Below are 17,957 nucleotides of genomic sequence, written 5' to 3' on the forward strand. Positions count from 1 at the left end.
GGGTATTTAACCTCCTGAATGGACCCTATTGTAAGGAGTTCAGATACCTCGTCCTTGATGAAAGCATGTTTGACCTTGGACTAAGGCCTCATCTTCTGCTTGACCAGATTGATCTTCGGATCCAGGCTTAGTTTGTGAGTGGTTATCTCCCGTGGGATCCCTGTCATATCAAGATGGGACCAAGCGAAACAATATATATTAGTTACAAGGAATTGAATAAGTTTTTTCCTGAGCTCAGGAGTTAACCCCGTGCCCAGGTATACCTTCCGATCGGGTAGATGCTCGACCAATATAACCTGTTCCAGCTCTTCGACTGTTGATTTGGTAGCGTCGGAGTTATCGGGGATTATAAACTATCGGGGTACCCCGTAATCATCGTCTTCATAAGTCCCCTGCTTATCCGATTGGGTCGTGGCCGGTGTCGGTAACTACTATTTGGCCTCTTGGTTTGCGCCCGAATTTGGTTCCTTCGATGTTCTGAGTACTGATATTGGAATCACTTCTTAGATTGCAAACATCTCTTTTCCGGTCGGTTATTCTCCGTAGACTGTTTTAATCCCTTCTGGAGTTGGGAATTTAAACACTTAGTGAAGTGTTGAGTGTACTGCCCTCATGTTGTGGATCCACGGCCTTCCGAGAAGGGTGTTGTACCTCATGTCTCCTTCGATCACATAAAACTTTACCTCTCGTATGGTTCCGGTGATATTGACCGGTAACGTTATCTCCCCATAGTGGTTTCACATGCCATGTTGAACCCATTTAGAATTCTAATTGCAGGCACGACTTTGTCTCGTAGACCGAGTTGTTCCACGACTATCGACCGAATGATGTTGGACGAGCTACCTGGATCAATCAACACACGTTTAATTCGAGTTTTATTTACGAGTACATATATTACCAGTGCATCATTGTGAGGCTGTACGATCCCTTCCACATCCTCGTCGCTAAAAGATAAAATCCCTTCCGGTACGTAGTCTCGAGTTCGTTTCTCCCTAATGATGGATACTTTGGTGCGTTTCAACATTGGCCTTTGTGGGATATCGACTCCATCGATGATCATATTTATGATGTGTTGAGGTTCGGTATCTTCTTGTCCCGTCTGTTTGTTAGAATCCCTGTTTCTAAAGTGGTTCTTGGCTTGGTCGCTCAAGAATTCTAGAAGGTGCCCATTGTTGAATAAACGGGGCACTTCTTCTTTCAGTTGTCGACAATCTTCCATTCTATGACCGTGAGTGCCATGATATTTTCACATCTGGTTAGGGGCCCTTTGAGCTGGATCGTATTGCAGAGGTCGAGGCCATTTGGTATCACTAATGAGCCCGATAGCAGATACAATGGCGGCAATATTGACATTAAAGTTGTATTCCGATAACCTCGGCGCTTCTTTGGGCCCAATGGACCTGTTGAAGCTATTTTTGGTCATGAGCCCTTAGTTGCTTCGACCTTGATCATTTCTCCTGTCATTTCTTATGGGGTTCCGCCCTGACCCATCGCTCTTTCGATCTCCATTATGGTAGATATCGATCCATGTTTGATCTTGGCTCACGATCAATGTCTCTCTTGACTCTATCGAGGGTTCTGACGGGATAAACAGACTCTGAGGGGGGCCCGAGTTGGTCATCTTCAACTCTGATTTTTGATTGATACTGGTTATGTACATCTGCCCGGGTAACGACATGGTATTCTATCAGATTCTGCTTCAGTTGGTGTGAAGCCACCGAGCTCCGAATATTGAGTCCCTGAGTGAAAGCTTGAACAGTCCAATCATCAGCGACTGACGGCAGGTCCATTCGTTCCATTTGGAAACGGGACACGAATTCTCTGAGCATCTAGTTATCCTTCTATTTAACTTTGAAAAGGTCTGATTTCCTGGTCTCGACCTTGATGGCACCAACATGTGCTTTCATGAAGGAGTCTGCAAGCATAGCAAATGAATCAATAGAATTATGAGGTAAGTTGTGATACCATGTCATAGCTCCTTTTGACAGGGTCTCCCCGAATATTTTTAGGAGAACAGACTCGATCTCGTTGTCTTCCAAGTCGTTCCCTTTGATGGTGCACGTGTAAGAAGTTACATGCTTGTTTGGATCGGTCGTTCCGTTATACTTAGGTATTTCGGAAATACGGATTTTTTTGGGGATTGGCTTTGGAGTCGCGCTCGGAGGTAAAGGTTTTTGCACGAACTTCCTGGAATCCAGTCCTTTCAATATCGGAGGTGCTCCTGGGATTTGATTCACCCTGGAATTGTAGGTTTCCACTATTTTGTTGTTCGCCTCGATTTTCTTTTCCCCTGATTCTACCCGCTTTGTCAGCTCCTCGAACATCTTTATAATCTCGGGATTAGTAATCGATTCTTATTCATTTGACCTTATTATGACCGATTCATTTCTGCGGGTGACTTCACGGGGAGGATCGGGTTCAACCCTGCTCGGCGTCTGGCTTTGGCTCTGCAACTGAGCTATCGCCACCTGTTGAGCTTGTAGCATTTCGAAGATCATCCGTAAGCTGATCCCATCTTCTTCATTATTTTGTGTGTTTCGAGTCGCCGATCGGGACCTACCACAGATGCTATTTTCGGGGTTGGTAGGAAAGTTGGCGTCGATCGCCACATGTAATTTAACATCTATCGGATCTGCGATCGAAATTCCAACGGACCAGCGGGTGGCCCTATGTTACCGGGCGCTATGTTGTTATTCTCACCCTGGTGGCCGGACTCGTTGTCGATATGTAGGGATGCTAATTGAGAGTTTGACATTTTTTGCCTGAAATCAAAGATACTTCAAAGAGCAAGTGTAAAGTAGTATGTGTTATAAATATTTGTATCAAATAACCACTATTATCCTTAGCCCCACAGTGGGCGCCAAACTGTTTACCCTCAAAATCATATAACAATTGAATTTATTAGTGATTATAAGGATATGTGAATTAACTTGATACAAAGCGATAAATTAGATTATAATTAAAATAAATAGCGATAAAATAAACTGCAAACCACAGGAATTGGATGATTTCAATTTTAAGAATGTCAGTCACCCTTGAGTTGAATATACTTTTATTGACAGAAAAAATATCAAAGAGTAGGAGTTTGGAAAATGTATTTCTTATGAGCGTATGTTACAATGAGTTTAATGGATTGTCAAGTCCCCTTTATATATTGAGGGAGACCTACCCTTTATGGTATTATTTAATTGTACTATAAAAACATAAGTCCTTGATTTTGGAAGACCGTTGGTTCCCTTTTCCGTGATTTCTGCCATAATGACCGGTTAATGGCGAGAATTACGGACCCCTGTCGGATGAATTGGCAAAGCATTTTTAGAGACCGTTAGAAACATGACCCGTTACGCCTTCGGCAAACTCGAAGGCAAACCTGATGGTTTCGATGGCTAATTTTAATAGTGCTTTGGGTTCGATCATAATCATCATGTGCCAATCTCGGTTAGTGGTGTTAGTCGTCAGATCAATCTTTGAGCTCGACTTCATCCGATCACAAATATTTCGATCTTGGCCTAATCAAGGAGTTCGGAAGCTCGATCGAATATCGAGCTCGATTTTACCCGTATACAAAGATGCAGAAACCTCTGCAATGAGATAGCTTCATTTTCGAGACAGAAACTGTTAAACAAGCAAGACTATGTCAATGTATTTTAGTATTAAGGGTTAAATTAAGTATGCTCCAAAACCAGCTTAGCAAGATCAATTGTTAATGCCTACACTAAACAGATTATGAAATAAAGATATTGTCTTTATATCAGTATATAGTGAGTTTTCTTTCGCATAGTGTTGAAAGGAAAAATGGATCGAGTAAAGAGCGAAAGAGGTATGGAGTTGTATACAATTACAATGGAACTTTCCATACACCTAGAAACTGTAATACAAATAACAATGAAGGCATTGATTGTGTTAGCGAGCCCCACTAATGTGCTTGTAACAAGCCGCATTAGTCGCTGGGAGATTCTGTATTAGAAAAAGTCTTGGCTCGATATTCTCTGTAAATATTCTTCAGAAACATCCATTTAATAAATTAATGAACTTCTCTGGCTCCAATATTAGACAAAGACAAGGACAAAAAGACAAAAATCCTATAAGTCGATAACTTTTTTTTTTCTTCAGCTGTTTGTAACTCCTCTATGTTAGTAGGGATCGAACTGTACGTCAAAGAAAAGTTTCAAGAAAACTTGAGAAAGACACTTTTCTTCTGTTTCTTTTTTCTTCTCGAAATGTACGTTTGAATAGTATGGAGTATTTAGTAAACAAAATGGCAACAGGCCGAGGAAGTGGGGTTTGATTCTCCTGACGTACCATTGTAATTTGTAAGCAAGCCAATGCTAATGCATATGCCACTAATCTTGTAAAAACGTTCAAGTTTAGAAAATTTGCATATTATCAGCAGTCAGTATATGAGCGCACTCATTATATTAAGCTCAAGCTCTCTATATAGATTATTTTCTTAAAAAAACAAATATATATATGCATGTAATGTATATGAGTACCACGCACTTTCAAAGGGGGTCAATTGATTTTTTTGACATTTTACAAACTTGTTTTTACTTTTATGACCCTACTTTTTTTACAAAAATTTACTTTTACACTTAAGAGATCTTTCATTTACACATAAGAGATCTAAAAAGTACATTTCTTAAATTCAACATTGAAAAAGACCAAGAAGGCCTAAAATCCCTTTCAAAAGAAGTACACAAGAGTTTAATTTCTAGTGTATTCCGAAGCAGTACCCTCTCGGTCTTAAATTGTTAAGGGAGCTTTGATTGATAATGTTGTTCTTTTCACCTGGAAGATGAAATGAAAATGTGATGAACCTTGTTGCAAGTCAAAAGATTAATTGTATGCTAACATAACAAAACTTGATTTTCCTACCCTGTTACATTAAACTTTCTCAAGACTTGGTATATACATTGCCACTGCTAATTGCGTTTCAAAAACTACATTGATTCTAATGCTCACTAAACATTTAGATGTGTCTTGTGACCGAATAACTGAGCCTGTTCTGCTGAGTGACCAATGCACAAGCTGGAAAGCTTTCATTTTGACCAAGGTCCTTTAGACTTTCTTCAGAGAGCTTCTCATAGCTTAGGACACCACACATCTTTATCTTTTCTTCTTCAGATAAACCATATTTATGTACCTGTTACAAAATCAAGAGTTAATAAAGTTCTATGCATCAACGGCGTCAAAATAATACAAAAAACAGATCACTTAATTAAAAGGTATGTAATAGCAAGTAGCTAATTATATGTAAAAAGAATATTGATTTGTAACCTATAATAAATACTACTCCGTAAATAGCCTGCTATAACAGGTTAAATTATAGAGTCAAGTGTATATAAGTTACATCTTAAAATGAAACATTAGTTCATTTCTACAATATTTCCAGGCTTAGTGTGACAGGGCTAAAGGTTTATACAACAAAAAGACAATAACAGAGAACTGATTTTTGAGAACATCAAACCAGTTTTGAGTGTGAAAACACTAGTGAAAGATGTCTTACCTTGAGGTACATATCCATGGCAAGATAAATTGTGTCATATGATTCTCTTGCAATATCAGGCAGTGCTGCTGCCAATGCCAAAAACTTGCAAGGTTTAAGATAAGGATCAGGTGCCACTTCCATGATATATAGATCTGTTAACTCAGCAACGTTTTTCAGTTGATACATCAATAATTTTTCGCGGCTATTGGAGAGGAATATGTCAAGCAACCTCAGAACTAAATTTACATTATAAGCACTTTTTTCCCCTGCTGGAGAAGGAATAAGCAAATCATCAAGTTTAACTCTATCTAACTGCGAGCCAATCAAATATTCTAACTTCCCCTTTGCACATTTGCTCATTTTCAAGGTAAAAGATGCCTGTAGAATGTCAAATAGACCTCTAATAGAGATAAAACTCCCATCAAGAGAAGAAAGGAACTTGATTATTGTCTCAATGATTCTGCATTTCTGAGCTGATGAAGCAGTGGGACATTTCACTCTTTTGTAATAAAACAGGAATGAAGAAATCACAGAATGATCCAATTTATTAGACATCATTGTCTCTATAATTCTCCTGAACATATTAAGGTTCAAAAATCCAAGATCTGCAAACCACCAGGTTGTTTGAGAACTGTAAATTCCCTTGCTTTCTGTACTAATATCCCCTGAAAACTGCATTGACGAATTGTCGGAAGAAGATGCACATGGGCTAGAAATGTTATGAAATTCAAGCCTTCCAACAACACAATCCAAGAAATCTTGAAGTATAGATGAAGATGGCAAGAAAGAAAGGAGTTGTTGGCACTTTTCCAAGCCAGTTATTAACTCAGACCATGTCATGTAATGAATCTTCTGAAAATAAGAACTCGTTTGCTCAATCAAATTTGGTTTCCCCTGCATTTCTTGATTCATTTCCAGGTAATTGGCAGCACAATGCAGTTGAAACATGTTAAAAGGAGTAATCTTTATCCTACCACCATTATAGCAAAACTTAGCAATGAGTTCAAAACAATCAGCACCTCCTGGAAATTTGTCGAAAATTAATTTCAGCCTTCTTGTTTTCCCTGTCAACTTACTGAATAATTCTCTTAATCTCCCTGAGAGAGATACAAGAATAGTCTGCAGAAGATTAAAAAGCATTAATATAAGATGGTCAGTCCAGATATTTAAAGGCTACATTTTAGTCCCTAAGAATCTTTTCCTCAAAGGAAATGGCAAAAGTATACTAAACACAAAACTTGGATGTAATAAAATTCAATGACAATGACAAAAAATTGTCAATGGGAAACAGGATATTGTAGTAAAATGTATGTTTCTCTAGGTTACCTTGTCCACCAAAAATAATTCTTGGCCATTGACATCTACCTCAAGAAGGCAACAATTTTCCATAGTCAAAGGATGGCTCCAACAGCTATAAGACAGGAAAATGAATGTTAAGAGAAACCATTAACTAGGCTGTCTTAGCTCTAGAATGATACTCAAAGGGAACAAGCAAAATGCTGAGAGATGGAGGATGAAAAGAGTTCCAAACACTGATTTCAAACTGACAAACTCGAGTTTTAAAACCATGTAGTTTATTAAGGAGGTTTCTCGACATTTGTAAACTATGCTATGTCAATGAGTGCATAGAAAATTCTAGGAAATTAGAAGCATCCAAAATAATTTAGGGCTACAATAAAGCTACAGTATTAAGATAATCCTGAAAATTAAGGGCAAAAATGGGAGTTCATTTGCTTTTTAGAACTATCTAATTCTATAAAGAATGGTATTATTACTATTTGAGAAGTTAAAGTTTTTTCTTTGACTATGACTTTTTCAAAAAATTTAACATTAAAATTAAGCTATTGATCTATAGCACTTTTTATGAAAATTCTAATTACAATATAAAAGTTAAAAATTGAATATCCAAATTTACAGTTCTTGGTACGTAGCAGTTGATGATGTTTTCCACTTTTTGCCGCTAATTTTGGATAGTGGGATAAGCTGACTTTGAGATAATTTCCTTTAATGCAAACTAGATCCCACCATAAGTCCATAACAGAACTTGTTTGACTACAGAACTTCATTAACTTGCAGGGAAAGTACTGCAAATTACAAAAAGAAGTGATTCGTGGTAACCGCCTTTTCTCTGGTCAATTTATTGTTAGTTGATACAGGTAGCTTGTGAAATTTTTGGTTCTTTTTAAGTTTAATTTAGTTAAATTTTATGTCAAGAGTTGGTTGCTCTAGTGCTAAGCACCCTCCACTTTCAACCAAGAGGTTGTGAGTTTGAGTCACCCCAAAAGCAAAGTGGGACTTCTTGGAGGGAGGAAGCCGAGAGTCTACGTTGTTGTTGTTGTTGTTGTTAAGTTTAATTTAGTAATTCCTCTTTGCTCTTTTACCTCTACGTATACTTTGGGTTGATATGAGGTGAAACTGTCGCAGCTTGCACCTAAAGACCCAAGTGAGCTTTCCTCAATGTTTTGCCAAAAGCTACCATAGCATACGCAGAGGCGGATCTAGGTTTTGAATGTAACGTGTGCCATAGTTTCTTTTAATGTATTCCTTGTAATGACTAATATTAAATTTGTTATGAATGTTTATTTGGTTTTTTTGAGTTTATTCGGGTCAACTTAATAAATATTTTTTATTTGCAAATACAAAAATTACATCTCAAATATTAAAAAATAGACATAATTAGCATTTTAAATAAGGAACATACCTTTATTATAACAACACAAGTAAAATCAATATTTTTACTAGGAAATTACATCTCTTTTTGTATATTAAAAATAAATTTACACAAGTAAGATAACATCTTCAACAAGGGAATTACATCAATCATAATAAGAAATTTTTAAAATATCTTCAATAGATAAATTATACCCCACAAGTATAGAATTAAATAAACTACAAGTTCTCAAAAATCAAAATCATAAATCTCATATTTTTTAAGCAATGCTTACGAAATTTTTGTCATAATTTAATACTAAAGAGATTTAAATTATATTTAATAACCATAGAATAACACAAATTTTTATGATATAATAAAATAAGATGAAAAAAATTTGATCTCAATCGTAAATTCCCACTAAGACCAAATTTTTCGGATATGAAAGAAGAAAACTCATAAATTTGAAATTAAGAGGAATGCTTATTTTATAGAATTTTATAATTTTGGAGTCTCTTTTTTTTAGTGTTCTTGTTAGAGACCGCATATAAATAATAAAATAAAGAAAAAAATGCAAAAAATAATGAAACGATAAATAAAAAAATTGGGAGGTAGCCGAAAAGGAAAATGACCGGGGCAAAAAGAAAATAAAAAGCACACGAAAAGTGAAAGTCGGACAAGGGTCAAGATAATTTCCAACTTGAATTTTACACACGAGAAAAACTTTCAAAAAGATCTACCAGTCATGACACATTTGTCTAATTTACGACTACGGGTGGTAGGATAAGATATTTAATCTAATTTAAGAAAATTTCACTATAGGTATATAAAAAATTTATCATCTTAGCGCGTGCCATGCCACCCCACTGTAAAGGGGTGAATCCGCCCCTGATACATGCTATCCAATTTTTTATGAAGATTGCCTAACTATCTATAATAGACTCACAATCTATGATTTAAGGTGTTATATGTGCAAACATAACTAACTTATATTTTTATAAATTTTTGAAGTTACACAAGGTTCATTCATTCATATTCGGTAGGTGTATATTCTTCTATAAAAATGAATAAATCTGCAGTAGTATCTTTCTCTGTACGGGCCCCGCCCCCAAGCCAAAAAGAATAAAAAAATAAAAATAAAATAGTTCCAGAGTAAATAATAATGCAAGAGTATCTCATGTGACAATACTAACAGGCACCAAAAGGAAAATGATAATGAAGAAGAAGCGATAGAGAACACGAGGATAAAGGCAAATTTTTATGTGTGGAATGCATGCACACTTTTTTAAAAGCAGAAAAATACAACAAAAGGTAGAAACTTTTGATCAATGATAGATTTTGCAAAAGATGAATCTAGTTGCAATAACATATCGCATTTTCAAGTAGTAAATGATAAATTAAGCCGGCATGTCCATGAAGCTAATCGGTTTATAATTTAATAAGAGTTCTAGTAAAAAAAGAAACTTGGCTAAACCAAAATTCGCTTACTGTTTTTGAATCTTGAATTCAGATAAAACAAACGACTCCACTGGTCTTCCTTAATTAACCTTTGAGCTCAATTAGAATATCTATTAGAAGAAAGAAAAAAAAAAAGGGAGTAGATGTGAGCTAAATTGGAGTACACTATTTATGACCAAAATTTTCAACTTTATCTTTTGGCATTTGTTTTTAAGAAATTGGACAAATTGGGGTTCAAATTCTAGTAAAGATGAAAAATATCGGAGTAGATGAGTTCTTTTTACATGACTCATGAGCTTTGGTGGACAGAGTTACCCAATATTTGTGCTAATCCAGAAAAGTTGATACTTTGGAGAGGAGAAAGTTTTAGCTTTCACGCATTTGACATGCATTTCGATTTTGATAATCTTATCATTAAACGCAATCCACCATATCTTTATTTTATCACCAATTATTTGTCATCCATATTATTAAAAAGGTGGCCTTTCACTATCATCACACCTCACTTGCAGCCCAAAGTGATCAAATTGACCTAAATAGTGTCTCTTAAATTGTTCTAAAAATTCAACAGCACTAGACGAAAGAAAGCCCAACATAGGACTAGAGTTAAAGTTAAAGAACTATGAAGTTCTTAGCTGATTTTCTGTCCTGTTATAGTGGTTCTGTTAGTGAAAGTAGTCACAAAATGGAGGCGTGTACTCTTGTTCAAGTGACATGCATAGAGGAAAACACAACCAAGGGCCGCAAATTAGCTCGTAGAAATTCATCGTCAAAGGGACTGTGGCAGCCATCTCTATACACCATTTCTGAAAATAATACTTCCTCTACCAACAAAGCACAAGAAGGGATCAAAGCCACCACCAAGAAGATGAAAAACGTTAGACCAAAAACTAATTCTCAAGCTTGTGGTTATTACCATGATCTCAGGTAAACAATTATTTTACGTTATCCTGAAATTATCAAATACTTGATACCAGAGGCGGATCTTGGACAGATTTTATGAGTTCAACTGAATTCATTATTTTTAGCTCAAACTACCTGTATCTTCAATGAAAGAGTTAAAAATGTTAGAGTCATTCAGATATTATTAACTCTAGAATCCTAAATTTGCCTATACTCCGTGTTTTTTGGTACTTGTTTTATTCTGTACCGCAACCATTGATTAATACTTGACATGTAATTTTGCCTTGTTGTAGGGTACAAGCTCCGCTTCAGACAAGTATTGTGGCACTATCAGCAATGACCTTCGTGTTTTAATCTCCTTTTGCTAGTTATTCTCTTCATGTCTTAGTGAGAAGTTCGTGTGCTACTGTGGAACCACATCAGTGTCATGATAATTCAACCAATGATTGAAATATATTTTTGTCTTTTAGTTTATAATAGAGAAACCAAGAGTGCAATTATTACTATTACTATAATTATCCGATAAAAACCCAGAGGAGCAATTACATAATCAAAGTTCTCACCTAATGCAATATCCGCCATTGCTGAGTAGATTTACTCGAAAGCCAAGAAAATTATAAGATTATGTCAATAAAATGCTCCCTGATGCATGTCTAGCGATAGGGATTTGTTCCTAGGCTTCTGCAATTTACCAGGGGTAATGTGAAATTGTGAACCCGCCCTTCTCCAATACCATACTATTGTCTGCAATACATTTCGGACTTGTAAAATGCACTTAAACTTCACATCACATGCTATACTACTTTAACACCTAAAAATAACTTCATACTGCATAATTAGTGTGCATATGTCACCCCAAAAACCTCTGAGGCAAAATTATAACTAATTTCATATCCGCGTCTTTAAACCAAATTCATCTAAAGGGGCTATTTGAGAATGTGTTGTGATACTGCCAAGACATATCGGCAGAAGCTCAATCCATAGAGCGATTCTGTTTAAACCAAATTCATCTAAAGGGGCTATTTGAGAATGTGTTGTGATACTGCCAAGACATATCGGCAGAAGCTCAATCCATAGAGCGATTCTGTTTCTACGCTACACATCTACACCATCAATCAAATGAAAGATGGCATTAGCCATGAAATGTAAAACACCTCCAAAGTATACATCATTAGTTAATGCCATCAAGGCTTTAATCAGAAATTCATTCTGAGCAACAAATCATCTATAAAGGGAACAAACATCATCCCCGATGATTATTATCAAACTAAAAAGATAGAAAAGAAAAACAAAGAAAAAGGAACGGATTTCCCAAGGTTGAAGGTGTTAGGTTTAAAGGGAGAAGAATCAGGTTCTAGATTTTCAGCAGCAAGAGCATATATTTTGTTACTAGCCTGTAGCACGGAGAACAATTATAATCTCCATCTTGGCATTCCCGCTGCAAACAAATCTCTGTTGCATCCAACTAAGCAATTGCAATAATATGACATTTCATTTGCTAATGTATAGATAATCTCCCAATGCTTAGTACCCGTTAATCTGAGGCCTCTGAGGAGGGCCTGTCAACCGAGAAAAAGGGATTTGACCCCGATTAGGAAGGCCTTTCTGGCTAGAAAAACGATCCGTTGTTGCTGGATCAGAGACCGATCTTGAGAAGGCTGTAGCAAGCTCGACTGCAGAGGCTGCTTTTCCATATCGTACACCAGCAGCATCGACAGAAGCAGGTTTTGGTGGTTCAACAGGCTTGCGCCAGGTTTCTGGTGAGGGCGGCCTCTCCTGTGCATGTTGCTGCGGCTGATGGTGGTGGTGCCTTTCAATCTCCTTGGTGTTCCTCCAGTTCTCGTTTCTCCAATTCCTCATCTGTCCATCTCCCTTTTCGACATCTGTCCTGTGATCTCGCCTATCTGCATTCTTTGCCATCCTATGGTCAATGGGGATACTCGCTACTTTCTCACTATGCCTGGTTGCATGCATAACTGTCTCTGCTTTGCCACCATGTAGTTTGTTCCTTCAGAGAATTACCATTTAGTTTGTCAAGCGAAGAAACTTCTGAGTCAGAAAGCGATTGCAGAATCAACTGATTTACTACCTTGGATGAGGTTGATGAAGATCATGATTAGGCGTAACATCATCAATCCCACGATCCTTCAGAACCTGGTGGTGACCGCCCATAATGGAAATGAGAAAACCTCAAACATTAGGGAACCAAAAATTGGAAGAGGACAGTACAATCTTAGTTAATTTTTTCATCAAGCAAGTCTAAAAGACATTGAGGTGTAAAACGAACATATTATGTTTCTTTTCATCAGCAAAAGAAGAAACATTATCTTTGGCAAATATTACTTTTCTTCTGCATTCACAAGACTAATAACTTACCATTTCACGTGGACGAGCAGCACCAAATAATGGTTTCCTGCGCACACAAGTCATAAGCACAAAACAGTGTCAGCTTTACCTAGAATAGATGTCCTTGATCACATCTTATAGGAAGGCGAGTAGAAACTGCCAAGAGGAAGGAAGAAGAGTGGATGATAAAGAAGAGCAAGGTGACTCAGTGGGTACTTCATTATGCTAGGATAACCATCGAAAAAGACTAACCACTGATTCACAGCAAAAAGCAGATGATAACAGTTATAAACCTCAACTTGGGGACAAGCTGCCAATTTCCCTTCAAATTTTAGAAGTTTAAAGAACCCAACTTCAAGTCATGGTAAATCATAGAAAGGCCATCATCCTCTTTGAATATCTATCCACTTCGATATATGCATCAGTGTCTTGGAAATCAGACACTGATGCATGAATATCTATCCACTTCAGTGTCTTGGATAGATATATGCATCAGTGTCTTGGAAATTTCCGAGACACTGATGCATCAACCAAGTGATTCAATTTTTTTAATGGCAACTTGATCACAAAATGATGCAAAAATATAGATTTATTCAGGAAGAATAATGTTTGCAATTATGCTTCACTAAGGAAGTACTCGAGCCAAAAAATAAAGGAACTATCCTATCCTTTTTACTTGATCAAACATGAGAAATCCACCGTCCTCATAAACCTGACTTAAGTTTTCATCTCAGTAAAAGCAGCTCTAAAAAGATGGAGATCACAAAGGAGATGGAGCAGAAGACCAAATATCAGTTGTGAGATTTCATAGAGAGAAAACACAAGTAAAACTTTAAATTTGCTAAGGAAGTTTCCTAGTGATGCCCCGAATATCATCTTTATCTGTTACTGGACCTGATATATTGTCTAGATTCATGAATCAACTAACTGCCCCCTTCTCCTCTCCAACAGGAAAAGAAAGAGAGAATAAAAATAACAGCCAGTTTGTTATCTAAATAAGAAAGGCAATACTAGGTTATGAAAGTTAAAAAACACTAGAGCTATTCATTGGATCATAATAAGCAATTTAACAGCCAAAAGACATTATTTTCTTGCAACTCAGCTCATAAAATTTCCCAAAACCTTGTCCACCAACTCTTACTATTCTTCCTCTAATCACCATAATCAACAACACTTAAGGCATTAGAATAGTCAGTGTAGTTCAATAATACCCTTGTAAGACAAACCTCATAATGCTCTTATCGAGAAGAGATGCAGCAGGAGCGAAAAACTGAAACACAGAATCACTTGACAATGCAACAACTACTACTATCACTATTACTACTACTACTACTACTACTACTACTATGCCTCAGTTCCAAACTAGTTGGGTTGGCTGTAGGAATACTCACTAGCCATTCACTCCATTTAGAATCATATCAATCCAATATTTTAAGATTTGGGTTATCAAACACTAGAGATCTCTATATTTTCTACTAACACAAATCTCTAACAAGACTAAAAGACTCCTAGAGAACTAAACCTTAACCACAACTAATTGGCGCCAACATGGATCTTTTTACTCTGCCTGTGAGAAATTACTTGCATTGCCAGTACCAAGAAGAATAAAGGAGAGTAGCAATAGGCGTAAAACTAGTCAATTTCCAATGAATCCTCACAATACAGAACCATTTGGTAACTTGGCATTTCTTTTGTTAAGATCTGAATCCATCTAACTTGGTAAGTTGGTATTACAGCTGGGAGAAATGGTTGACATATTTTCACAACATCACATTCCAGAAATCCAACTATATTCTCATACTACTAACCATCTCCACTAAAAGGTCCTGAATAAGCACATTTTTATCTTTTCATGATACTCCAAGTTAACATAGACAGGCCAAGCAGTTGAAGCAATAAACAGATGCAGGGGGAGTGCAGAAATATTAGGTAGACCTTTTATTTTCAGTGCTTCCCTCTGATTGTTCAAGAAGCTGCGACCGAGGCTTCGGATTCAACTTTGGGCGTTCAATTGCAAGATTACCACTCTCAGGTTCAACAAACCCAGTTTTGATGGGATTTGCATCGCCCGATTTTTCAATACGAACAGGATTACTAGGCTGCTGGTTGACCTACATTTGAGATAACGAAATGAGATTCTTATATATAAATAAAACCTCGACAGAGAGCAATGCCACAAACCTGCTTATAATCTATGGACTGCTCCAGACTCTCCAATGGTTTGGACCTTGGTAGCAACTTCAATTTGGGCCGCTCGGATGGTTCAGAAGATGCTGGCGCCTGCAACTCATATCCACCAGAGCTAATAACATTATGGGGCCGTTGAAATCCAGTAACATTAGGAGAAGCTCTTCTCTCATTTGCCTCCATAAATAAAGGGGACCTGGCCCTCTCCCGTGCTGGTAACTCCTTGCTAAACCCATGAACCCCATCTGCAAGAGCAAGACTTCTTTCGGCATGCACCGCTAGCACCTGATCACTATATTCGGGTCCTCCCACGACATCTGGCATGTTGGAGACATTATTGTAGACCATAGTACTTCCGTGATGATAGAATTCTTTCTCTGTGTCTGGATGTTTAATGACCTCAACATCAACCTGAGAATGAATCTGCTGCTTTGAATGCCACCTGCCAGATGAGACTTTCTCGAGGGCACTGGCATGGGCCAACTTTGACTCAGCATCCGGAGCAGACCATGGAGCAGAAACTGATTCTTTTGCACTTGGCACCTCCTTTCTTAGGCCCCACGCATTTGGATATGACCCAGTAACCACTTGACCACTATTTGCAGACACATTCGGAGAACTCGCCCTCCTGCCACTGCCAATGCCACTACCAGAACTTTTAGTACTCACTCCCATACTAGTCGCTTCATTAAACCTAGCCACATTTGTACCACTTGCTGCACCTCTAAAACTTTGAGATGGAGGAGCTGATACTTGCCCGCTACCTACCATCCCAGTGATAGAGTATTCTGCCTTAGGTTCCACACGACTTGGCAACGCACGGATACTCTCATCACTAACTGTTCGACGAGGTCCAGATGCTCCATCCAATGGCTTTCTTTCATCCTCATCAAAATTACGGCCTATTGGTGCATTATGGCTCAAGAAAGGAGTCTTCTCATCAAAGTTTCTGGTTGCACCAGCTGATCCCGGACGTAAACGGTGCTCTGGCCTTCCCATGGGGTTTCCCCATGATGTCTGGCGATCAAAACCACCACGATCTGATGGCCTAACCATTCTACCGACCAGAAAAAAAAAATTAAAATATCAGCATCAGGGATTTTCTGTCCAAAAGAGTGAACAATACAAACAAATATACAAATCACAGTAACTGCATTCAGCTTTTTCTTCTTTTTTTTCATACGGTTACACGGCAGTATAGGAATTAATTGAGGCCAAATAGAGTGGAATGGAGTAGCGGATCCATATAGCAGCCAAACTAGTTTGAAATTGAGACATGGCCGATTGACATATCGATTGAAGGTTACACAATAGCATACACCTTTAATGAATTTATTCTGTTTACAAGGTGCCAAAAACTTTCCAAAAGGGAGCAAGTCACTAATAAAATTTGTAAACATAATGGTCTGCAAGTCATTCTTTATAGCAACTCGTGCAAACATATAGAATAATCCAGCATAAGTATTTGAAGATTTTATGCCACAATTTAACTTTCTAAGACTTTAAGATTCCCAAATCAAAGGGGATCTCATGTACCCAGATCTACAAAGCCAAATTGAACAGGGGAAAAATCATATACGCTGAAACACCAGATCACAGTTACTGGCAAGCAAAATTCTGACCTCGATTAATGAAACCTACCAACTAAAGGCTCAATTCAGTCAAACACTAAAATAGATCAATTTCTTGCAGAAAGCAGCAATTTTTCTCCATTCTATCATGACAAAGATCACAAGTTTCTCTTTAATTTAAGGGTAAAAAACTCCCACTTCTCAATTCACACAAAATCGAAACTCATTACCTAAAATCTCAATAAAGAAGTCATATATGCTGATAGAAAGAAGAAAAAAACAGAGGGAAAAGGGGAAACTCACACGCCAGGAGCAGAAGGTAAGGGAAGATCTGAAGGAATAGAACCACCATGAAAGTCTTTGAGAGTCATGGTTGCTTTCTTCTTTGCCATTCCCCTTTACCCGCTATATCTATATGTATCTGTATCTAAATGAAATCACAAATCTCGTCTTTCTCTGCCAAGAAAGATCAGTTTTTTTCTCTTTTTTGCACTGAGCAGAGAAAGAGAAGCGGAAAAGGGAGGGAGAGAGAGAGAGAGAGAGAGAGAGAGAGAACGAATCTGGATTCGGGTTTTGGTTTGCGTTGTTGTAATGTAAACAGAGTCAGGGTCAGGGTCACGGGACCAAATCTAACCACAGCTCTAACAAGTGTTCTTTCCCGTACTCTCTAGTTTCGTTTTAGTTTCTTTTGTCTTCATTGCATCTAACACACATTTGTCCTCTTCTGTTATTTAAATAAATCTGAAAAGATGGCAAAAGATAAGAATGGCAATATTAAGTTATGAAATGTTTAATATTACTATTATTTTTCTATACGACCTAAACAATTTTCAAGAGTTTAAATTTATTAAACTAATTCAAATTCTAGCTTTCATGTAATAGAATAAATAAGTTAAATTTATAATATGACTCTATTTATCCAATAATATTTTGTCATATAAATAGGATTCAAGTTATATATATATATATATATATATATATATATATATATATATATATATATATATATATATATATATATATATATCTTTTCTATTAAAAATTGAAGAAATGTTTCCAAATTATGATCAAAGATTAGTATTTGACTACTTACAGTAATACAGTTAGATAAAATTGGATCAGAGAGTATTAGGAATATGAAATTTCTTTTGGTACACTTGAATTTTTAGTTTGAGTAAGAAAAAATAATTTTGGTATAACTTTTTTTTAAAATTAATACAACTTTTGGTTTGAACTTAAAACTTTGCTTTAATATTTTAAACTCAATACACTAATACGCATTTGATTTTTAGTATAAAACTTTGTATAAATAACAGTGTTTGATTTCTGGTATTAATAAATTAAATTTAAAAAA

At 36.8% G+C, this 17,957-nt stretch overlaps 3 protein-coding genes across 4 annotated transcripts; 1 reads left to right on the plus strand and 2 right to left on the minus strand.

Annotated features, from left to right (window-relative positions):
* Positions 1-4,853: 4,853 nt before the first annotated feature.
* On the minus strand, positions 4,854-7,540 carry LOC107781270 (BTB/POZ domain-containing protein At3g22104-like). Its single transcript, XM_016601957.2, has 3 exons — positions 6,815-7,540; positions 5,507-6,607; positions 4,854-5,143 (listed from the first exon to the last, which is right to left on the minus strand). The coding sequence occupies exons 1-3, from the start codon at positions 6,875-6,877 to the stop codon at positions 4,970-4,972; spliced, it is 1,338 nt and encodes a 445-aa protein (XP_016457443.1). The 5' UTR covers positions 6,878-7,540; the 3' UTR covers positions 4,854-4,969.
* Positions 7,541-10,132: 2,592 nt separating this feature from the next.
* LOC107781269 (uncharacterized) lies at positions 10,133-10,968 on the plus strand. The gene is made up of 2 exons (XM_016601956.2): positions 10,133-10,523; positions 10,793-10,968. Exons 1-2 carry the CDS (start codon positions 10,219-10,221, stop codon positions 10,851-10,853), a joined length of 366 nt encoding a protein of 121 aa, XP_016457442.1. The 5' UTR covers positions 10,133-10,218; the 3' UTR covers positions 10,854-10,968.
* A 646-nt stretch (positions 10,969-11,614) lies between these two features.
* Positions 11,615-17,209, minus strand: LOC107781268 (uncharacterized). Of its 2 annotated transcripts, none has more exons than XM_016601955.2 (6): positions 16,907-17,209; positions 15,027-16,089; positions 14,781-14,944; positions 12,876-12,912; positions 12,589-12,653; positions 11,615-12,507 (listed from the first exon to the last, which is right to left on the minus strand). In XM_016601955.2, the coding sequence occupies exons 1-6, from the start codon at positions 16,993-16,995 to the stop codon at positions 12,024-12,026; spliced, it is 1,902 nt and encodes a 633-aa protein (XP_016457441.1). In that variant the 5' UTR covers positions 16,996-17,209; the 3' UTR covers positions 11,615-12,023. The 2 variants fall into 2 exon arrangements, with proteins under 2 accessions (XP_016457441.1, XP_016457440.1); XM_016601954.2 differs by having other exon boundaries at positions 14,781-14,956; positions 16,907-17,201.
* Positions 17,210-17,957: the final 748 nt, after the last annotated feature.

Source organism: Nicotiana tabacum, unplaced genomic scaffold (genome assembly GCF_000715075.1).
Source record: "Nicotiana tabacum cultivar K326 unplaced genomic scaffold, ASM71507v2 Un00006, whole genome shotgun sequence".
Lineage (NCBI taxonomy): Eukaryota > Viridiplantae > Streptophyta > Magnoliopsida > Solanales > Solanaceae > Nicotiana > Nicotiana tabacum.